We start from the raw sequence: 23,783 nt of genomic DNA, 5'->3' as shown, positions 1-23,783 counted from the left end.
ATTGATTTTCTCAACACAACAAAGTACAAAGCAAACACTTTTCAATTTTGGAAAACAGTTATAACTTTCTGCCTCAGAGTGACAACTCAAAGAGTGGGAACAGAGGAGAAGCAGATGTCTAGAATTCCCTTTTTTCCAAATTGTAGAGTAAAAATAAGTCAAAGTGTTAGCTTGGGGCTGCTTCATTGACTACCTCTCTTGGCTCTGTGCAGTTGCTAGGCAAACTGTGAAGACTCCAGGAAGTTTCTGTGCCTGGAGAAGAAATACTCCTGCACCTTAACACCCCAAAATGTCACTTCTATAGCATTTGAGGTTTGTGTAGATTATAAACAGACCATGACATTGAACTTTTCTGTCTGTCTGCATAACATATTTTACAAAATGACAAGCTATTCCTTGAAGGTCTCAAGTGAGGAAATGATCTGAAATGCAATAAACATCACTGTTTTCAATCAGAGCAAGACACATCAAACTGTGACTGGGGCCTTATCTTGTCTCTCATCTTTATGTTATTTCATTGAGCCCATCTCTGAGGCTGATCTGTTCAATGGTTCATAATTGATATATGAAACACCACAATTTAACCATGGATGGACACTTAAGAACCACACAGGGTGGGTCAAAGAAAACCTCCACTGCGCTGACTGTGTTATTGGAGAGGAAATACAGATGGACACAGATATCAGGTTTATACAGTCCACTCAGCAGATCGAGAACAGAGCTGGATAGCTTCTGGACAAACATTGTGGAAAACAATGAGATATCCTTTAGTGTGTGTGCCCAAGTTGATGTGAGTGTGTTTTTTCTTGTCAGTCTTGTGTGGTTTTGTGCAAACGGGCAGAGAAGGTGTTCTAATACGTGACTGCCTCAGGGTGTAAGATAGCTCCATTTGTAGGAGATTGAGTTAGGATTTGTGTGAGAGTGTGTGTGTGTTTGTGTATGTGTGTGCGTCACCATGAAGAAAGGGGAGAGAGAAGGAGAAGAAGGTGAAATAGAACAAGTGGGAGGGAGAGGGGAATGATTTTCATTACGTAATCTAATCTAAGTGGCTATTTTTCTTGTATAAAATCTCCGTTGCCCTCTGTGAGGCCACTGTCCTCATCTGTCTAAAAGCACCGAGTGAGTCACACACACACATGCGCACGCACGCACACACACACACACACACACACACACACACACACACACACACACACACACACACACACACAAAGTCATAGTGAGTCAGCCAAGATCTATTATAGACGCTCACCTCTATAATGAATAATGAAATAGGCACAGGCATATAAACTACTCAAATGACACGAGGACAGTAGGACATATGGATGATCCTGATAGGTGCGTACACAACAACACATATCAACGCCTTCATAGACCAAAGCTATGGGCAGCTGGACTATGGGTTAGTGAACAGGTGGATTGGTTTTGACACTTTAAGGTACAAGCTTCCTTTGTATGAACGGAGAATGATCAACATAGGGTTTTCAGGTTGTTGAAGAGAGACTTTAGGTTATCTGTCATTAAAGTTCCAGTTTAGTGTGGAGGGAAACATGCAGAGTCAGATAATTAAATAAAAAGTGATGCCTGTTAAAAAGACTTCCTGAGGCAGTTGGTTACCATAGCTTTGCAAAAGAAAAGCCAGAAACAGGGCAAGATATGTATCCTGTTTTGTCTGAAAGTTACAAAATCCACCACTTAGCCAAATATGTAATTGTGTTTTCTATCCTTGTCTTCTTTTATGTTCAAAACAAACCAAATACTATGTGTTCAAAAGCATCTGAGGTAACGTCTGTTGGGATTTGGCGCTATATAAATAAAGATTGATGGATTGATTGATGTATTTATCCATCTGAATTTATTCATGTATCTCATTTAATGATATTTTTTATCCCATTTAAATTACGATTGGTGGAAAGTGAGTACTTTAATGTACTTTTTGTAGTATTTTAACAGTTGTTTGAGCTCACTGTCTTGTGTGGTATCATGTCATTGTTGTTTCGTGATTTTATGTCAAACTGGATGTCATCATCTTGCTGTAATCAAATCTACCTATGGGTAGAAATAGAGTAACCTGAACCTGATCCTGAACCTGATTCACTGTCTTTTCAGTGCCTATCATCATGGAAAAGATTAATTGAAAAAGATTTTATGAAACCCCAACTATAGGACTTACACAGCAGTATGACACTACAACAGCATTGAAGCCATCCAGCTTGATCTTGATGTCAGAAGAAAGAGCAGCTGTGGGAATCTAATCAATGACAACATAAACTTTCAAGTATATCTTCCAACCTTCTGCCACAAAGAAAATCAACACCCAATTTCCTTAAAAGTTTAACTATTCTTTAAATGTTACATTTACAAAGACAGATACAAAAAAGATGATAATTTGCTGAAGTTACATCAGTTGAAGCCTTTTTACATCAGATGTGTGACCAAATATGGAGGTCGACCCAATTTAAAGGGGAAAACAAAAAACGTTTTGTGCTGCAAATATGAAAACCTCTTTGAGGTATTACTGTCTGCAAGGGAATGTTGATCTTTCTCAAGCACATGGTTTGTCTGTTACTGCTTTCTCTTTCCCCAGGCTTTTTTGTTACAGCACCCCTACCCTACACACCCATACTCACTCCACAATGTGTGTATGACTCAAATTAATCTGTGATAACCCTGTTACAACCTACCACTGCAAAACCAATCTGTTTCACGCAATTACTTGATGAAATAAGGTGCCGTATCAAAACCTGAACTAAGAATAGTAAATGGATTTGGTTCACTTATCTTTGCTGTTTGTTTGTTAGATAACAGGAAGGAAACACTTCACAAAGCATAGTTAATCTGTGGTTAGATTTCTTGTAGCTACTTGTTTATAGATATCTATTTATATACAGAGACATCTTCCCAGAAAAAAAAAAACTAAACTAAAACAAATATTGTAATGCATAAATTCAGATAATTTTCTGCTTGTCCCCAAGTTTGTTTTGCCTAATTTTGCTATCATGTGCTAAAAAAACCACACAAAGCATGAGAAGGACTTTGAGCAGGAGTTTAAAATGAATCATGTAAAAAAAAAAAAGAAAAAAAAAAGCAACCAAAACAAAGATGATAGTGTTTTCACACTTGTCCTCTTTTTTCCGGAGGGTTAAATCAATCAGTTAACATTTAAAGAGGAATAACACTGATCAAAAATAACTGCAGACTGAAGTTTCATTTAAGACTAAAAATGTGATGTATGTTTTTTGGGAGTAGATAGTGTGTGTGTGGGTGTGTGTATGGGGTGGGGGTTAACAGTGTTTAGTCTGGTGTTCTAAGAGGGATGCAAAGTTGATTAAATCGGGAAAAGTGAGACATCCACCACGATCATGCTGATCAGAGTAGGAAATATGAGACAGTAAAATGCATCACAAACGGAATGGATTTCTGCAGGGAAACTCCTGCCAAGTGAGAGCTGTTATCATCACAGCAGGTCACACATAGCCTAGACCAAGAAGTGTGAGAAAAGGCTGTCACAAGAAAGATACTGTATTAATGTAAGTCTGGCATCTTGTTTAAAAGCACAATCACCCCTTTGTATTTCTTTTCCATCCAAAAGGCAACTTGTTTTTTTTTTGTCGAATCTTTATTTATTTTTTAATTAAGCTTGATGGCATAAGGAAGTTTGTTTGGGCAGCACTGTGTTTTTTTTCCTGGTAATAACCGACTCATCACCTTGGCCAGCATCCAGCCAATGCGGGACAGAAAGGAGTGGCAGTGATCCAGCGCTGCACTGTGTCTTTAAGCTCCTCTGAAAACGAGCAAGAGGAGTCGCAGCCGACAGGATTGTATACAGTGTTTGTACGCTCATTGCGATAGCTGGACCTGCACTGTGATACTGAAGAGGAGGGGATATTGTGTTGTTTTGTGTTTCCAGAAAAGACAGGATGGTAATTATCGTACTTGTAACGCATGGAGTAGAGTAACAGGCTCGAAAACCGCCCAATCATGAGATGCCACTGGGTTGCCTTTGCCCTTTCTTTTATTTTGCCTCCACTTACAGGTGAGAAACCCATCAGAACTTACAGAAGTTATTGAAATATTGCTTTAATATTTTATTTCATGATTTATCAGTGAATTAGTGTAATTTAAAGCGACCTTGTTTTACTACTGTAGCTACGACAATTACTTTACGCATGCCGAATGTGTCTCTAGTTTATAGTGACATCACACATCGTCTACACAGCATCTATCTTTCCAGACCTCTCCGTGCATTTGATGTATACTATCATCTGTCGGTGCTGCTGAAAAATGCCGTTTCACTTTTATTATATGTGGTCTTTTGACTTCACAAGACCACTTCAGGTGGGAAAAGCTGTACAATGGTGCATGTTTTACTGCGCATGTTCGCGTATCCTGTCAGTTTTTGTTCCTAAAGGGTGTATAGTTTTGGTCCCCACATTGACCCTGGAGTCTGAACACGTGGTCTAAGTTAAAGGAGCGTTTAAAACGGTTTATCCTGTCAGCTTAAGTCTGCCGATCATATCATAACTTATTTGCATAACGGTGTGTCGAGGGATGTCTTCGAGCTGGCATTCCTGGATGGCAACAGGTGTGTGCGCACGTCTGCGTCTATGTGTGTTTGTTTCGACCACTGTGAGGAACATTAATAATTCAACTCACCCAGGTAATAGAGATTAGGTTGTGCACCCGAGCACAGCGACAGAAGCAACAAAGAAGCAACACATATCTTTTAACAGAAACACACCCAGCAGCACCTTGACATCTGAACAGCTCTGACTGCCGTGCGATGAAAGCCTGGTGTTTAGTCATACAACAGCCTCAGGATCTGTGTTGAACCGTTTGCTTTCTCAAATAACACAGTTGGAGCTGTAGAGCCCAATTTCGAAAGATATGAAGAGAAAAAAGAAAAAAAAAAAACAGTTACAGCCAGCAGTAACACACTTATTGGCATGTTAAAAAGCATAACTCATTTGCATCCACATGCCTCTCCTTCTGGCTTTCTCAGTCCTCACAAGCCTAAAGGCACAACAGTCACATGAAAATCTTGTTCTTGAAACAGCTCCTATCATGTGGAAATCTGCAAGTAAAAAACATACAAAGGAAGAAAAGATAACTTGGAGGGGGTGACTGTTGGATTGAAAACATAAATGATAGTTTAGTTTACGCATCTTAGGGGTATGGATTTAGGAGACTTAATGTATGATTACTCAGCGGGTAGACAGCGCATAATTATTGATTGTTCAATTGAGCCATAGTGGTCTGATAGCACTTTATCTTAAGGGGCTCAGTGCCAATCATAGCATCCTATTTAGCCAGCATATAGGGGACTGTATCCCATTTGATCCTATACTCTACCCTACAGAGAGATGAGCTGAGTTTTGATGTGATGAAAAACTAGCAACAGTTGGGATCACGGATTAATGGTTGACATTATTTTGATTCAAAAATATGAATCATTACATGCTTCCCATATATAAATTGTTATGATATTCTATTTTTCTTTGCTCTATGTACTTGATCTGTTGCTTTTAGTGTGTTGATCAGCCATGAAAGTGTCTTATACCTTAACTCTGGGGTTGGTTATTGTAGTTTTATAAATCAATGGACTGATCAGTACAGCTATTTGAATAAAAAATCAACTGATCTTCAGTTGCTGCTCCAATAATTGTGTTTACATTTCAAAAAGTGTCCTTGTTACATCATATCCCAGTTTTGGAAACTTGGATAAGCCTATATCCTGATTTTATGCTAACTGGAGTACTTCAAAAGAAACCTGGATACTTTGGAATGTAAAAACATTATGCATGGTTCTCGATATTCTAGGTTGGTCTATAATATGGGGATTGAAACAGTGGTAAATCAAGAAAGAACGTTAGACTTTAAGTGATAAGAAACCTGGAAGCTGTCGTGCATAGAAAATGGGATGGTAATCAACATTTCTTTACTATTTTGTGGTAACAAGGACATCAGAAACTTGGAAAAGGTTCCACAGTAACATACTGGTTTTTTATTTATGACATTTATTTCAGTCATCATTGAGCTTGTAATATATCTAAAAGTTTCTGAACATAGCAGATTTTCTTTCCATCTGTTCTTGGTTTTTATCCAATTTGAACCCCTCACAGACGACAGAAATAGCATCCAGACCCAGCATACGTCCAACATACTGTATGTCCTCTGTTCCAGTGTGGTGCGAGCCAGTCATCTCCCCCGGCGGGCCTCACATAGTAGTTCCCAAGAGGGGGAAGCTGGAGCTGCGTTGCCATGACAATGCCACAGCGTCTGGCGCCGCCCCGTCCAACCTGAGGTGGCAGAGGGAGAGGGCTCGTCGTCTGGAGGGAGAGGTGGAAGAGCGCGGGGTGGCATATGTTAGGGTGTCAGCAGTGCAGCCATACCACATGGGTCGTTATGTGTGTATCAACAACAGCACGCTGGAACACAGCTCCATCTATGTTTATGTGAAAGGTGGGTTTGAGTTGTGAAGATAGTGTAATTGGGAATATAACTTGGTTCATCTAACAACTTTTAGCCATCAAATCTCTTCCTTGATGTTTCCTTGCAGATCCCCAGAATGCCTTTCAGCGCACTATAGTGAATGTCATCCTGGTGCGTGCAGGTGAGAACTGCACCATCCCCTGTCTGGTGACCAACCCTGAGGTCAACAACTTGGCTTTGGAGACCTGTGATGGACGACCTTTGCCTTCTGGTATGAGCTACCACAGCAACCTGCAGAGAGGCATCATCATCAGCAATTCCAAGAAGGAGTATGAGGGCTGTTACGTCTGTGTGGGACAGCTCAGTGGTGTCAAAGTGAATTCGAGTCAATACACTGTGGATGTACGACTTGGTGAGTAAGAGATATCATCAATGACATTGATTTGTGGTGTTCTTGTTTTCCAAATACAGCAAATTATCCTGTTAAAAGCTTTCACACCAGTATTTGACAGTTCATGTGTCAAAGCTTTTCTACATTTGTCATTTGGAGGATAATTAACCAAAAGGGTCAAAGGTGAAATAGAATTAAAGCTACATACAGCTGTTGGCAAGTAGCAAGCAAATGTGCTAATTCTTATAGAGTCTACTTCAGTGAAAAAGTGTTGCTGCTTTCACCTGGCCCATGGCCGTTTGAAGGGATAGCTAAAACAAAATGCCTTAGGGAAAAATAATGCAAATATCCAGAAACTAGTGTAAAGGTGAACAGTCAAGTAAACACAAAATTAAGTAGACAGAGAAAAAGGAGATTAACCGCACACTAGAAGGCTGAGTAGCTTATTTTTTTAACCCTACTCTTATTTTCACACAAATAATGCATTTCACCCATGGCTTCATCATTGAAACTCATTGTTTGTGAGAAAAGGAGAATTAAATAAAAATAAGAAGCCATTCAGTTCTCAGTGTGTGGTGAATCTCCTCACTCTCTGTCAAGTTTGATGATTCCTGCTATCACATTCTCCAAGTTATAAGGACTGATGTGCACAGGGCATCTACTTTTGTAGGAGTTCAAAAAATTAAGTAGCTCTGCCTATATCTTGGGGAGTATGGTTGGCATGTGGGAATGCTATAATTGTAGACCTATAGTGCAAAACAAATTCCCAAATGTGAAGAAGTCTAAGTTAGCCCAGGTTTACTTTGAACTCAAAAGGATTCTAATTAGCAACCAAAGGGTACCAACGCATCTGACAAAATGGTAAGCTGCTAGCCTAGAATGTTTAATCAAATAATGATGTATTATTGAGCTTCTTGACTTATTACATACACACCTTTTGCATGAAACAATTGTGCAACTAGGTCCTAAATTTTATTATTGTTATAGTATGTCTGCTCAGCGAAAAACTTTAACCCACTTAGGCTGTGACTGTAACATTGCCAATCAAAGAGCTGCTATGGCTACAAATGGACAAAAGAGACCACAATGTATCCTGGCAGTGCTCAGGGTCATTGCAATGAAATAGCCTCTCGGAGCTATCCATATTGCAGATGTGTTTTGGGAAAAGAGGTCAAGCTCGTATTTTTTCTTATCTGCTATATAAATAGTAAATGTTCGCTAAAAGCATTTTAAGTTTACGTCAGTGGAAACTGATCATATTTCTGTTTGTCCCTGCAGTGCATCAGCATTTTCAGTCTAGTCTGCAGTGGAAAGACGAGTAAACAGAAAGAGGCTGGGAGGAGCGGGGAGGTGTAATGTCTTTCTAACTGATGGAGAGAGGGAGTAGAAAAAGAGACGTGAGGGAGGGCCTAGCAGAGGGATTAGAGTTCCATACAGAACAAAGCTTTTGTAACGGTGCATGAAGGCAGCGTTTAGGGTAAATAGAATTACTGAAGTCTTGGTCAAACACAGCCGCTGAATTGACGTCAGCAGGCTCTTAATGGTGGGAGTTAATCATCCGGTTTATACGTCTGCAAGTGTCTGCATATGCAAATACTGTGCTTGTGTGGATTGTCATGTGAGCATAAGCATGCATTAGTGTGGGTTTGTCCTTTAAAGGAATTTCTGCAAATGAACGGATAGGTGTCACCTTGCAGGTTATTTTATGAGTGCTGTGTGTACAGCCAAGGTGTTAGTGTATTTCTAAAAGAGGACCACTGTTGTAACAGTGGTGTAGACTTGGAGTGATCTACAATATTCAAGCCTTTATCATACAATGGAATAATATGAGACTCATAAATAACATACTGCTTCAAATAAGAAGTGCAAAGGTCTTGACCCAAGTGACCCAAAAATCCTTGCGACCATAGTTTAAGGGAAATGTTATGAGTAAATGAAAAAAGGCTTCTGTCAGAGTGATAATGTAAATGAGCCAATCAGATGAATTCCTTATAAAAATGATGCCATTCAATTTTCTGATCCAGTGCCAGAGGTGACCCCAGTGGTAATGCTGTCCCAGAAAGAAGCTGTCATCCTGAGGAAAGGAGAGCAATTTGAGATTACCTGCAGCTCCACCAACATCAACCCAGACTTCAGTTTGAAGTGGGATTTTCCTTTAACAGTGGTGAGATTGATGTGTCTTTATTCTTGATACTACCTACAAACATGCAAGAAAAACAACAACAAAAACATTCTGGCTAGTTTTAAGGGAAATGTTCCCTTTCCAATGAAAAAGGGAGTTACATGTTAAAACTGGAGCAGCCTTTAACAGTGCTTTATGACTTATGGAGCTGAAAGGAACACTTGATTGTGGTCTTTCTCATATTTCAGGGTATTTTTAGCAGCTTAATGCCATGAAGACAAGTTTCCCACTCAGCATTTTCTGATGTATAATACTTTAAATACAGTGAATCTGATCAGTGTCACTCCTGCGATGCACTCTCTGTCTTTGATGCCCTACAGCATCCTGACGAATCACAAACTTCACATATCCTGTCCGGATCCCGTGGTTATCGACGTGCCACCTCACTCTTGATCAAAGCTGTCGACCAATCAGACTCAGGAACTTATCGCTGCCATGCCCAAAACGAGAGAGGCACCAGCTCCACAGCGCTGCAGCTGGATGTCCGAGGTTAGTGTTGATAGGTTTGTTGAGTTATTAGTATGTAAGGGGATTTGTTCTGTTCAAACAACTGACTTATTAAACATTAAGATCGAATGCATACAGTTAGAGTCAGCACTTTGCACTTGCCTGACTGGTTTTGAGAGGGGATCTCCTTGTTACAGTTTGTAATATCACATTATGTTATTTAGGCACATTTTTACAATTTGGAGGCAAAACTATTTAGAGGGTGTGTTCAAGTGTTGTTTTGATTGATAAGCATCAGAAAAACATTATGTTTGTGATTATTTTCAAATATCTCCTCACGTAGAAATTTCTAGTGCACGTGGAAATATTTACTACTGTTTCTTTAAATTATGTTTTTTCTTTTTGAAAGTTAGATTTTTGGGGTATTTTTGCCTTTATGGATAGGACATCTGTAGAGAGACAGGAAATGTGGGGAGTAGAGTGTGGGGGAAGACATGCAGCAAACTGGGACTGGGATTTGAACCAGCGACCTCTGCGACAAGGACTTTAGCCTCTGTATGTGAGCGCTTAGACCGCTAGGTCACCATCAAGTTTTGGCGAATTCTTAAATACACATTTTTACACTGTGTTTTGAATGCAGCGATTGAATCATTTAATGACGTAGCACCTTTAGTATGGCATTTACTCTTCTGCAAAACCTGTACCACTGTGTGTGCAGCATAAATTATTAAAAAAAGGAAACTTTTTCATTAACATTAAAAAAAACTTTCCTTGTTTCTGTTGTCCTCCAGAGCAAGGCTTCATCACCATGTTAGGGATCCCAAGTCCAGTCAAGGCTGATGTGAAGGAGGGCGAGAGCCTTAGCCTCAGAGTAGAGTTTGATGCCTATCCAGCACCAAGCCCCCTGTCGTGGTCTTACAACAACAAAAAGCTCCTCAACACTACTGAGCATGTCATCACCATCCACCGCCGCAAATACAGGTACACCGTGTTTGAAATATTTCAACTGCAGGTACACCTATATGTGCAAACAGAGGATTTGAAATATATGTTTGTTTTATCAGGTATATTAGCGAGCTCAGACTAGTGAGGGTCCTGGGTTCAGAGGGCGGGATCTACAAGTTCTCAGCCACTCACAAGGATGCAGCTGTGGAACATTTCTTTCATGTGTATGTCAACAGTGAGTATCCACCACAATGTTTGTATTGCTCTACAGATGAGTGATTTGATTTCTTTATTGTATCATGCGCATTTATATGCACAGCACAAAAAAGACTTACAAGACACTATTACAGTGGAGATGCAAGAAAAAGAAATTGTTTGCATAAAACTTAACGGCCAAGTACTTCAGTATCTTTTGGTTTCATATGTTTCTTTTTGTTAATCCATGAACCAACTATTCTTTCTACCAGGTAAGCCGGTTATTATTGCCCAGGAAGGGCCTGTTGACGGACAGGTGCGGTGCATTGCCACTGGCTACCCAGTCCCTAAAATCAGCTGGTATTTCTGTGAGCAGCCCCATACAAGGTATTCTTTAGATATAAATCACAACACTTTGTATGTGTTACTTTTTGCTTTGTTTGAAATCTTCCAAAAAAAAACTACTGTGCTCAATGATTATCTTTAATCATAAGCTTGATGGTAACCATTTGATTGTTTTATGTTGCTCTTCCTTCAGCAGAACAATTTGTTTGCTTTCTTGATCTAATGAGAAACTGATACATTTTTCTGATTTAAACCAATTATATCTAACTTACAACTCTTTGGCTGATACTAAAAGCTGTAACTGAACATCAGTGTGTTTTCTCACAATAGTTTCAGACATGACTCATCCTCTGTTGTTTTGTCTGGCAGCTCCTCTGAGAGCAGGACATGCTTGTGGGAGCTGAAACAAAAGTTTGTGAAAAGGATTATATCATCTCACAGTCTCATTAGCATTCAGACTAATGAGCCAACTGTCATCTCCGACTGTTGGTCAAGACATAATAAGGCTTTTAAAAGTTAAGTTAAAAAGGCATTTGGGCTTTATAGATGAAAGTATTTTTTGATTTCTTGACAAAATCAGTCAAAAGAAAAAAACTGAAAAAAGGCAATGATGTGCAGTAGTTAAAAATAATTATATAAAAATGTTTTATCATCACACATTAATAGGGTGTTTAATTATACATTCCGGGTAAGAAAACTTTAGATTCTAGATAAAAAGCATTGACACAAGAAACTTACAGTACTTGTGGATTTCAGATAATGAGTAGAATTCGTTTATATGCAACTCCAGCAATTTCTGGCTTCTTCATGACAAGCCTTTATAAAGAACTTAAGTCATCTTTCATCTGAGTGCCTAACCAGTGTTGATGGTAAATGATAGATGTAATCCTTGAAGTAATACATTCCCAAGTTGGAGCTAAACTTACCAAGAAAGTTGTGTTGCTGGCAGTGCCTAGGTCTTGCTCTGCAATGCTTCTTTTGCTGTTGACTTTGGCTCAAAAAACATGGTTCAAGATATCCATTCAGCCAAACACTGTAAAATGTATCCGCATCCATACCATCCTTTGCACTTACATTTCGGAATTCCGTTCTGCACTTACTATAGCATAAGTTCCTGGCTTGATTTCAAAACAATTGAGTCAAGTTGTTTGAATTAGCATTGCCCTGGCTAATGTCTGCCAGACAGATCGACTTGAAGTGTTTCAAAATGTTTAAGAGAAGCAATAGCACAACTTCTCAAGAGTTCTAGAGACAGTATTAGAGGATTGCAGTGTTATTTTAACAATGCTATCTGAGTACTTTGGGAATGTAGTGAGAAAGATTATCTCTCAGATATGATAGCACTACAGAAAATGACTTGGAGACTGGAAAGCTCAAGTGACATAGAGGTACAGGTCTAAAACAAAATCAGAACATTTGTTAGATGAAGGCAAAATGTAAGGGCAGATATTTAAGTTACCACACTTTGGCAGAAGCTATGTAAAATCCTGTTTCTTTCAGCCAAGTAATATAAACATTTTACTCATGCCTTGGTCTCTCCTGTAGTTTTGTCATGTGTTCGCTTCACTGAAATGTAAAAACTGAAAATTGCTCTTGAGAGGGACCAAAAGAAGAAAATCTGACAGTAGATACTTTGTACCCCCTCAACAGGTGCTCACAACTGCCCAATGTCACCCAATGGGAGACTTCAGAGGTTGCCACAGTGACGGAGTCCACCTTCGGCAGAAGTGAGGTGGAGAGCCGACTGAACGTGAGCAAGGAGCACTCTCACTATCACACCCTGGAGTGTGTGGCGAGTACGGAGGGCGAAGAGGCCTATGCACTGTTCTCCATCAGTGGTAAGACTCTACACTCTCTTATGCATGCAGGGTGTTTTATTAGTTCACATATATGGTTCACTTTTCACACACACAGACCCAAAAATATGGACTCGATGTCTGCTGAGGCCAGGTGCAAGATAACTGGGTGCAGATTGAATAAGATTAGTGAACGCTGACAGTGCAGGCTGGGATTAGATGATGTAGACTGACTAATCCTAGTCACACAAACAAACACCACTGCTCCAGCTGTCTTCTGGAAGATGAGGGTTAGACTGTGCGCATGCCTGACTGTGTGTGTGTGTGTATACCACTAAAATGTGTACACACCAAACAGATTTGCAGAAATTCTGAATACTCTTTTGTGTGTGTGTTTACCTTCAGAACGCCTCGTCCCCCACAAACTTTTCACTCCTCTTCTGACCGGCATGGTGGCCACTGGGGTCATTCTAAGCCTCATTCTGGTGGTGCTGCTCTATAAATACATGCAGGTAATACTGTTTCTACACAAGAAAATGCAATGTCACTACTGCATTAAAGAAATGTAATTAAATCTGAGTAAAAGTATAGTCATAAATCTCTCATAAATCATGTAAATCAATGGCCATCAATGCCATAAATTTGTTTATAGAACACTTCCAGTGCATCTACGTCCACTCACACACAGTTGGCCTAACAGAAAAATAAGCTTTAGTAGTTGGCAAAAGGCCCACACTCATTTACTAATGACTCACGCTTGATGATGGTTAAAGTTGAAATCGTCTTTTCAGCTTAGACTAGTTTTTCTAGTTTATCTGTTTTCTAGTTTAGAGTGGAAGTATGTCTTTTTAATCCATATGAATGTGTCCTAGTGAATTGGAAATTAATCATTCATCTATTCAGAGTGCACATGTGTTATAGCTAGAGGCTTTTTTGACACCTTGATCATGCCTCAGGCCATCAACGTACCCCCCATACTGTGCTACTCTCACTGCACTTGCATGAGTCAGACTCCTTGAGACCGAGTTTATGAATTCACAGTGGCATCATCTGGGGAAAGTCTAGACTGACAGCTTAAGAGCACTGAGTAATCTTAAATTTAATAGAAGAGTGATTAGAATACATGTGAGCTATACAAGCAGTCACACATAAACAATAAAACGCTGATCTAAATGTTTCTTTCTTTTCTTCTTTTCTTTCCACACTTTGACAGAAACCAAAGTTCCAAATCCAGTGGAAGGTGATTGACAGTATCCGTGGTAACAACTACATATATATTGACCCTACACAGCTGCCATATGACTCCAAATGGGAGTTTCCTCGACAGAAGCTACGCTTTGGTATGACGGCCTATATATGTGTGAGGTTACAATATGCTGTATGTGATAAATTCAGTGTGTCAGCTAGCTAGTTACTTTATAACTATGTTAAAAATGTGTTGCTCAAATGTTTGGCCCTCACATTGCAGAGTGATGTGTGTGTTAAATCTGAGACGAGAAGGTTGTTTTCAAGTTAATCTAACTAAGTATGAAAAAAAAGGGTTTTTATGTGAGCATATTCTTGGATATCAAATATGATTTGGAAACTAATCATTGAAAAGTGTGATGTTGCAACTTAAAAAAAATGTAAACATAGTTGTCAGATTTTCAAAAAGAGAAATAATTCCAATGTTGATTAAAGGAGTTTGTTTGACTTTTTAAGTCAAATAAATTAATCAAACATAGAATTATTATAAAACTGTAAAATATTAAAAAGTTTTTTTTGTGTCCTTAAAGGTAAAACTCTTGGCTCTGGCGCTTTTGGAAAAGTAGTGAGGGCCACAGCATACGGACTTTGCTCTGCAGATACTATTACAACCGTCGCTGTTAAGATGCTCAAACGTAAGTGTGTGCATGTGTGTTTTGGTCTGTTTGTCACTTTCTCATTTTCTGTTTCTGTCTTTTGAATCTTATAAAATAATATTACTTTGTCATTGCTTATTTTCTTCAAGGGCATGATTTCCACTGGGAACTTGGGGATTTGTTTTGCTAATTTGTACAGTTTCAGTTTGAACACTTCTTTAAAGACCACAGTTGATATTATGCCACACCGTTACCTCTCCGGCATCATACACCTACCTTAGGGTTCTGTATGCAGTTAAAATAGCCTAAGTACCACAGCTTGAGGAAAGTTCCCAGGACTCTTTTACATTAAAAGGGTAAAAGTGTATTAAGCTTTTTCTAATTGTTTATTATTCAACTTAAAACAGCTTTAAAACAGGTCAGCAATCATTCCAGGATAGTGTTGTTAAGAAGGTGATTTTTGTATAAAAAATAGGATCACATTATCAATTGAGTTCAAAGTCTCATAAATACAATTTTATGTCTTTATTTTACAATTCTGACGTTTTTAAATTACCTCTAGCAATATTCATGAAAGTTCAAAGTCTGTATCAAGGACATTTAAGGTGGTTTTGGGTTACAACATAATGTCACATTGTATTTGGCTTTTTTGGTATATTTGTAAAACTTATTTTATAATGAAAAAGTAACATAAGTGCAACCTACTTCAATCCTTGTGTTTAGAGATGCTCTGAGTTTGAAATGATCAGAGAGAAGAGTTGAATTGTAGTTTTGAATTACTGTGTTTAGAGCAAGAATATGGGCACTCCAAATAGCGGACCACAAATCTAATGCTCTGCATCATAAACAATGTTTGATTTCAGACACAGCCTGTCTTTGTTTTATATGGCACTCTGTAAGAGTTTATAAATGTCCTGATGATGTCATTCTAGCAAACGCTCATTCTACGGAGAAGGAAGCACTGATGTCAGAGCTGAAGGTTCTCAGTTATCTTGGAAACCACGTGAACATTGTTAACCTGCTGGGAGCCTGTACTGTCGGAGGTGAGAGGAGTAACCAAGTTTGGTACCATGGATACCAAACTTAGTTATTGAGGAAGTCATGTCTGGATGTGATTGGGTCTGGTCACTAACTTTGTATTGACTGGCTTGTGTTAGAGTAATTATTTGCAGAGGCCCGCAGACATGTTGATTTGCTGACTTGCTGTCGATATTTCCCTCTTTGTTAAAAACCCAATATGAGGACGTGATGCAGTTTGACTGGTCACAAATCTACTGAGAAGTCAATCGATATTATCTACCTGTCTAGCCCTCAACATTGATTATACTGCAGCATTAACATTAGGGGTCCACACAAATACGCGACAGAAGGTTATTAAGGACGAAACACTAATTACTTTTGATTTTCTTGTACATGTCGAGCATAGAAATTTCCTAGTTTAGTTGCATTAGATCATATTGAAGAATGTGAGAAACACTATTCGATATTAGCTTGAAGAAATACATTTTAACACCTTACTGTTGTTTCTTTTGACTGAGGACTTGCTGCAAAATGACATGTTCTTTGGCCTATTGTGAGAGCTCTGTGTTTCTGTTCTCTCTCTCATTGTAATTTGCTGTCATGTGGTTTGAAAATCACTGAACACTGAGCTTTCTTTTACATCTCTGCATCCTGCCAGGCCCAATTTTGGTGATCACAGAATACTGTTGCTATGGAGACCTGCTTAACTTCCTGCGCAGAAAAAGAGAGTCTTTCCTCAACTCCCAGGTTGGTGATGGTTACTATCGAAACGTCTCGAACCAGGCAGAGCCTCTGAGGTATGTTGGATTGAGTGTTTAATCAAATACTGATTGCAAATGCAAAATGCTTCCCAACATTTGACGGTTAGTTGTGTCTTTGTCTTTGTCTATGTATGTGGGTGTGTTTGTGTGTGTATGATCATGCAGCAGAGATATGACTGGCACAGGATATATGACCATGCATCCTTCTGAAAAAGAAAGGTGCACCCAGCCAGGTAGGAAGTCTCACTGTACATTTCTTATCACACATTTCATCAACGCACTGAGGCGAGAATTCACTAAGAATGGATTGTGGCTGCTGAATGGCACCAAGAATTGATCCCTCATCTCACATTGGTCCCTGCTATCTGCGCCCATCTTACAGTCTAATTCACAAATCATACCTTGTAATGATATTAAAGCACAAAAATGCTCACAAAGTTTTGCAGCTCTACACAGCAAGGGATGGCTGGTGGAGCTGCAGTAATAAGGTCTCACTCCTTCCACTACTTAAAACATTTAACTCAAATGGCATGGATCACTCACTACTCAACAGAGTGACAGCTTCTTATGTGCGTTTGAAGAAGACATTCACAGTTATGAAAAATTAAATGACTCTTGAGTTAGTGTTTGTTACATTATCCCTCACCAGTCCTCCTGTAGTGCACACGGTCTCCCTGAAGCCACATTAGTCAACTTGGCTGTCAATGGTGGCATTAAACCATTAAACAGGATCAGATAACGAGTTAAAACTGAGCTTCTCAGAACAATGAACACTCTGATATAAATCAGTGTGATAAGCTCAAGATGCACGAGGTGCGAAAAGCCATCTGTCATCTGTGCTTTTTTACACTAAGGTAGTAGAGCATTATAGCATTATGGCAGTAGCCATTAATCAGAGCAACAGCCCCGCCTAGTGGCGGTTGGCTAAGCTACACATAAGACACAACATACGGCTGTGTCAGGACTACAGTAAAAAGAACATTTATAATTTGCAGACTGGAGGGTGACAAAGTTAACATTTTAGTCGACTACATGCGCACACCCCTGCTATATACCTTTAAGCTTCTTGTTTTGAGTGGCATCAGTCATGTTGTCTTTCTTTTTAATACAGTCTCTAGTAAAATCATATTTCATTCACTTAAGCTAACTGTGCAGTCTTATTCTAGATGACATTGATGAGTTATCTCTGGATGCCGAAGATCTCCTCAGCTTTTCCTACCAGGTGGCCAAAGGGATGGAGTACATCACTTCCAAGAACGTAAGGCTTTTACAGACTGTGTGCTTTATTTATAGAGTAGTTACAGCAGAGATTTAAGAGCTTCTGCTAGTTTATAAATCATGTTATGGCTAAGAGCCAGCATTTGCAGAGTTGCTGTCTACTAATAGGTTCTTTACAATCAGAACCATACACGCTGAAGCTGCATTTATATGAAATCCTATACTTTGTACGTTAAAAACCAGCTCCCTTGTGATCTTAAGCTAAGAATGACATACTTAATCATGTGAATGCATATCCTATATTTCCATCTATAACCTATATTTTCTCCTGGTTGAATTCACGTGTAGCTATTATTTAATTAGGAGGTATTTATTTATTTTAACAGAAATGTAACTGTCTGAAAACATAGAAAATGCACTTTGTATCCTTTTGACTCTCTATGTTTTGCATATTGTTATCTTATTGTTGTATTGCTTTTATTTATTTATTTTTTGCCTAATATATAGCCTTTCTGCTTTTGATGTTTCGTGTAAATCACCTTTAATTGTCCTTTAATGTTTGATGTGTAACTCGCCTCGCCTTGTTTGAGTGTGTGCTATGAGTCAGCCTCTCACTGCAGAAACTGGTTGCAATGTCAAGACTCATTTCCGTGTGTGTGTGTGTGTGTGTGTGTGTGTGTGTGTGTGTGTGTGTGTGTGTGTGTGTGTGTGTGTGTGTGTGTGTGTGTGTGTGTGTGTGAAGTGTATCCATAGGGATCTTGCAGCCAGAAACGTTCTGCTGACTCACGGCAGGGTGGCAAAGATCTGTGACTTTGGGTTGGCACGAGATATAACTACTGATGCCAGCTATGTGCTCCGGGGAAATGTGAGTCTCTGTCATTCATTCTCTCTGACCCTTTATCCTTTCCTATCTTCCTATATTCTTATTTTCTCTTCTTTTTCTTTTTTCTTCTGCATGTACCTAAATGGTTTGGCTATACACATCAGTATTTAGATGTTAAAACTGTAGGGCTGCAGCTAAAGATAGAATTTCTATATCAACCAAACATTATCCATGCAGTCAAGAAAGTAACAGAAAATGCTTAAATTTGCAACTTCACTCAAGACAGATGTCTTTTTTTCAAAGTTGTTTACATTCATTCAAGATTAAAAAAAATGTAAATACCTTAGTGTTTGGTTCCCAGGAGTAACATAAAGTAATGTCAAACATTTTTCCTTAAAATCGCACACTCTCCTGTCATACAAACAGAAGGAAATGGTTAAGTGTGGTCAGTGCTCACTCAGTGACTTAGCTGTGGAAATGATTTGTTGGTGGAAGCTTTGTATGGGCATTTTAATAGTTTTTAGGAGTTTTTATTATTAATCTATTTTCAGAATTAACATGTTCTATACTGTTGTTGTAATCATTGCTCTCCCCCACAGGCCCGACTGCCGGTCAAGTGGATGTCCCCTGAGAGTATTTTCGACTGTGTCTACACTTACGAGAGTGACGTATGGTCCTACGGCATCCTGCTCTGGGAAATCTTCTCTCTGGGTAATAGTTCAACTAGGCCTCTGCTGTTGCATCTGTTTCATAATGTCTGTGCCATTATTCTCATCTATTAGAGACTGGAGCCTCATTAGAGGCTCTCGCGTTGCTCTTTAGAAAAAATCAATTAGTGAGGTGAACCGGACTAAATCATACATACAGCTTCAAAAACCAGCCTCACCACTTCAATACATGGTTATGATGACATAAAGTCCAAGTGTCTGAACACTCCATGTCTGTGTTGCAGGTAACAGTCCATACCCAGGGATGCAGGTGGGCTCAGTGTTTTACAGGATGATTCAGGAGGGTCACAGGATGAACAGGCCAGACTTTGCTCCTGTTGAGATGTAAGTGTGTGTCTTTGAGAGTGTACTTTTAGTACGATAACTAGGAATGACAACTGCACAGCGGATACATTAACCCAATGTCTCTTTTACTGTAATAGCTATACAGTATGATCTGTTTTATGAATTCAATCAGGCTATTACAAAAGTATTGTCTATGTTAAACAGTGTTGCTGCATAGCATGTCCAGCATCCATTCTTTCATTAGTTCAATGTGTCAACACATGTGCATTACAAACAGAACGTTGTTATAAAATGTTAAAAATTATAAAAAGAAAGTTTCGTATTTGCATACTAAGCTTTTATTGTGCTGGGAATGCCTTCCCATTCTGTCATGTTGAATCTAACCCCTCGTCTCACCTCTGTAGGTATGACATGATGGTGTCTTGCTGGAACCACGATCCTTTGAAGAGGCCCTCCTTCAGGAAGCTGGTGGAGAGGACGGAGCTTCTGCTTTCAGAAAATACTAAAAATGTGAGTAGATGGGGTCATGCAATTAATAACATTTTATTTTTATATTTTTTAAGGAGAATTTGGACAATTTTACTTGAGTAGAAAATGACAGAAAGTACAGAAGAAGGGCAAAAGATGAGTAATAGTTGCATTTAAGGTTCTCAGAATCACAATCATTGGCATTTAGATTGTTTGATATCTTTTCAGGTCATTTTGATTTCCCAACTCAGATTCTCATTTTTGATTTATTTCTTTTTAGATTAAACAGGCACTTAATTTACATGTCACATTCAGTTTACATTTTCAGGCCCTCACAAACTGTGACAACAATTGTATAATATTTTACAGCTCAGGAGCAGTGTTGGTCTGGTTTGTGTTTGAAAAAGACACTACAGACAGCCTGTATTACAAACCAGCAGCACATGGGAAATTAGGAGAAATTAAGGATCCAGTTTTGGTTAGTCTAATGAAGTACCTTTTCCAAATATTGTTTTTACTTGTTAGTTATCTCTATAATGAATTTGGAACATTTCAAAAGTTAAATTGAGAAGTGATTCTTTATTACATTTTTTTTTTCATTCCTTTTTTTTTGATGCACTGAGACAAAAATCTTTATAACAAGGAATGATTTTCTTCTAAATCACCTGTTTTAATTTAATTAGATTTATTTCAAGACTTTATGGATGTCCTGTGGAGGCCGTGACCCACATGTGGTAGATCTCTTTTAGCATCCACAAACACAAGAAAAGCCAGTTATTTTTAATCCTTGTCATGCAAATTCCTTGTCTTTATAAAAGTACATACTTAGTAAGTTCAGTTTTCTTCATAAGATATCCCACTCATACCTTCAACAACAGCCTTGAAAAGAAAAACATACAAAGAGACATTTAAGAACATTTTATTTATAGAGGTTAAGAGGCTTATTTTATGAATGTGTACTAGCCTGCTATGCATATGATAATAAGATTTGGCTTGTTGAGTGTGTCTCAATACACTATAAAAAAAGTGATCAGATCTTACTCAAACCTCACGTGTTGTTATTCCTCAGGTGTACCTGACCCTCAGCAAGAACACCGGTCATCCAGAGCAGCAGAGGGCGCCATCACGGAGGCTAAGCTCTGTCTGCAGCACGACAGCACCCACCCAGCCTTTACTGCAACATACTGTTGATGTCTTCCAAGATTATGTCTGACAAATTAACACGCACGCACGCACGCACGCACGCACGCACGCACGCACGCACGCACGCACGCACGCACGCACGCACGCACGCACGCACGCACACACACACACACACACACACACACACACACACACACACACACACACACACACACACACACACACACTGCTATGAAACACACAACTTCCCCTACCTCCCTGGTCATTTTTATCCCTCTCCACACAAAATACAAGAGCAAAATTCACCCTGGCAAACACTAACAATACGTTCACTCTTACTAACAGACACTGGCCTTTGTGCATCTCACACACACACACACACACACACACACACACACACACACACACACACACACACACACACACACACACACACACACACAAACACACACACACACACACACAAATACTGTAAATAAAGAACCCAGCACAGGGCTCTCAGTAACTGATCTCTATCTAATCTCCCCAAGTATTGATTTCTGATGTAGGTATTTTAGGTGCACACACGTCTCTATAAAGCAGACTTCAACACTAACCACCCATCAGATGCAACTGCACCCATCAGCAGAATAAGTTTTGGCTCACATTCAGCCTTAGATTACATCTCAAATACTTTGGGGAAAATACAGACTATAACTAAAGGTAATTACCTGACCTTGGATTGAGAGTTCGGTGAAGCGAGTTGGTATTGTAATGAGTGGACTAAGACAATTTGTTTGTTTGTTTATTTGTTTGTATTTTGGTCCTTGGACTTTTTTGTCAGGTGTTTTTTTTTCTTTTACTGGATTTTTTAGACTTTTTTGAATTGTTTAAAACACAGTTCTTTCTTTTCAAAATTCAGTTGAGAAGATAGGCTACCACCTTTACATTCTCTGAATTCAGTATGGAGAAAAAGCCAACAGCTTTCTAGGCTAGCATAGCTAAGAGACTGGAATCATGGGGAACAGCTAGTGTGTCTCTAGTAAACATTAAAATTTTAACGGAACCTATTTGCTCTTTTTGTCTAGCTTGAAAATTGCAAAAAGAAATGTAAGAAAGTATTGTGCATCCATTGATCTGATGCATTGTTATCTAAATTAGACAACTGTATAATTCCTGTCATGACAATACCTTGCTAGCTCAAACAGTAAAAACAGTCCAAAATCCAAAACTGCAAGGGGCTAAAGACCCATTTGGCAGACGGCCTGTTATCCCCAAAAACAAAGAACCATTCTTCTGAGTCATAAAACGATGGGAATGAATTGGTTCCTTACTGCTCTGAAAATACAGTCTCCCTAGAGTAGTCAGAGAGGCGACAGCTGGCCCTGTCCATGGTGCTGAATTAGCAGGAATTTGCTCCATTTCCAAAACATGCAAAGAAGTCTCACACTTTGGCACTTGTGAAGTCACTTGTTAGCATCATGCAGCCAAGGAGTCCAGAGAAATTGGCAGTCCCCATAGAAACAACAGTTTTGTGGTTAAAGCAAAGTTAGCTGTCAGTGGTACGTCTATAGTTGGTAAGGCTCTGTTAAAAAGCATAAGAAGTGCATTCACAGCATATCAAATTGTTACTTCTTAAATCTTATTTGTTGTCTTTAAGACTATCTTAAAACCAGTTTAAGAAGGCCTTGAAAAGAGGAACTTTCTGATGAAGTCTATTTTGTATGTATTTGAAATAAGCCTTGGGAAAATGGTAAGCAAGATAAAACTTCTAACAGATACTAAAGCCATAAGTTCTGGAAACATGGATTTCCCCCGGTATCTAGTAGCTTTGAATACTGTGACTTACAAAGACTGACTGGTGTATTGCTGTAGGTATTTTAGGGTTAGCTTTAGTTTATATTTTTTGTGAAGCCTTTATGGCCAGGCGTTTAGACCTGATTACGTGCTCTTTTTACTTGATTTATGTCAAACAATGTATGCAATGTAAATATAATAGAGATGTGCCTTTAGATTTTTTTCATATTACTGTATGCATTTGGTTGTGACACAAATAGCTTAGAGGGCAACAAGGAGAAAGCCTGGTTTTGAGGATCACGCAGTTTTGATACAGTTGGTTGAGTTGTAATAATAAAGAATGTACCTGTGACGGTAAAACCAACGGGAAAGTGTCCATTTTCTATCACTTTTCAACTTCAGTTTATCATATCAAATCAATCAATAAAGATTGATGAATATGATCAATTTATGAACATTGGAATATCTTTCTCTTTCTGCATCTCCCTCTATCCCTCTTTACAACCCCAACACAGTCAAGGCAGATGGTTGTCTAACATGAGTCTGGTTCTGCTCGAGGTTTCTGCCTGTTAAAGGGAGTTTTTCCTTGCTGCTGTAACTCGCTTAATGCTGCCAAGTGCTCTGCTCGTGGTGGATTAAGATAAAATATGACAGAGTCCTGCCTCTAAAATGGGACTGGATCTTATCACGTCTTGATGTTGGGTCTTTGTAAATACTATAACATAGAGTATGATCTAGACCTGCTCTGTTGGTAAAGCATCTTGAGATAAGTTTGTTGTGATTTGGAGTGATATAAATAAAAGATTGATTGATTGATTGATATAGTGCCGAATGATTATAGTGACAAATCACAACAAAGGTTATCTCATAATGCACTTGGCAACAAAGAAAATACTTCCCGATTCATTGGTATACAGTCATCTGCCTAAACACACTTTAATTAAGTGCAGGTGAGGGCGTCCTTGTGTTGAAACCAATATTTTTCAT

General features: G+C 38.9%; 1 protein-coding gene across 2 annotated transcripts; it reads left to right on the top strand.

The window, feature by feature from the left end:
* Positions 1-3,754: 3,754 nt before the first annotated feature.
* kitb (KIT proto-oncogene, receptor tyrosine kinase b) lies at positions 3,755-23,160 on the top strand. Of its 2 annotated transcripts, none has more exons than XM_034689059.1 (21): positions 3,755-4,036; positions 6,184-6,462; positions 6,560-6,844; positions 8,848-8,987; positions 9,326-9,494; positions 10,244-10,433; positions 10,517-10,632; positions 10,865-10,979; positions 12,588-12,775; positions 13,139-13,245; positions 13,947-14,073; positions 14,509-14,613; positions 15,507-15,617; positions 16,253-16,391; positions 16,521-16,588; positions 17,522-17,613; positions 18,316-18,438; positions 18,996-19,107; positions 19,349-19,448; positions 19,814-19,919; positions 20,947-23,160. In XM_034689059.1, exons 1-21 carry the CDS (start codon positions 3,982-3,984, stop codon positions 21,088-21,090), a joined length of 2,871 nt encoding a protein of 956 aa, XP_034544950.1. In that variant the 5' UTR covers positions 3,755-3,981; the 3' UTR covers positions 21,091-23,160. The 2 variants fall into 2 exon arrangements, with proteins under 2 accessions (XP_034544950.1, XP_034544951.1); XM_034689060.1 differs by lacking the exon at positions 3,755-4,036 and adding an exon at positions 4,383-4,585.
* The last annotated feature ends 623 nt before the right edge of the window (positions 23,161-23,783 follow it).

Source organism: Notolabrus celidotus, chromosome 7, assembly GCF_009762535.1.
Source record: "Notolabrus celidotus isolate fNotCel1 chromosome 7, fNotCel1.pri, whole genome shotgun sequence".
Classification (NCBI taxonomy): domain Eukaryota; kingdom Metazoa; phylum Chordata; class Actinopteri; order Labriformes; family Labridae; genus Notolabrus; species Notolabrus celidotus.
Note: the sequence above shows the minus strand (reverse complement) of the source record. Positions and strands in the feature narration are given on the sequence as shown.

Excerpts from the sequence above, each read along its gene's own strand:
- kitb (XM_034689059.1), top strand. The coding sequence starts at position 3,982 with ATGAGATGCCACTGGGTTGCCTTTGCCCTTTCTTTTATTTTGCCTCCA. Across the intron at positions 4,037-6,183 it reads TATTTTGCCTCCACTTACAG|TGTGGTGCGAGCCAGTCATC; the intron begins GTGAGAAACCCA and ends CCTCTGTTCCAG. Across the intron at positions 14,074-14,508 it reads TCGACAGAAGCTACGCTTTG|GTAAAACTCTTGGCTCTGGC; the intron begins GTATGACGGCCT and ends GTGTCCTTAAAG.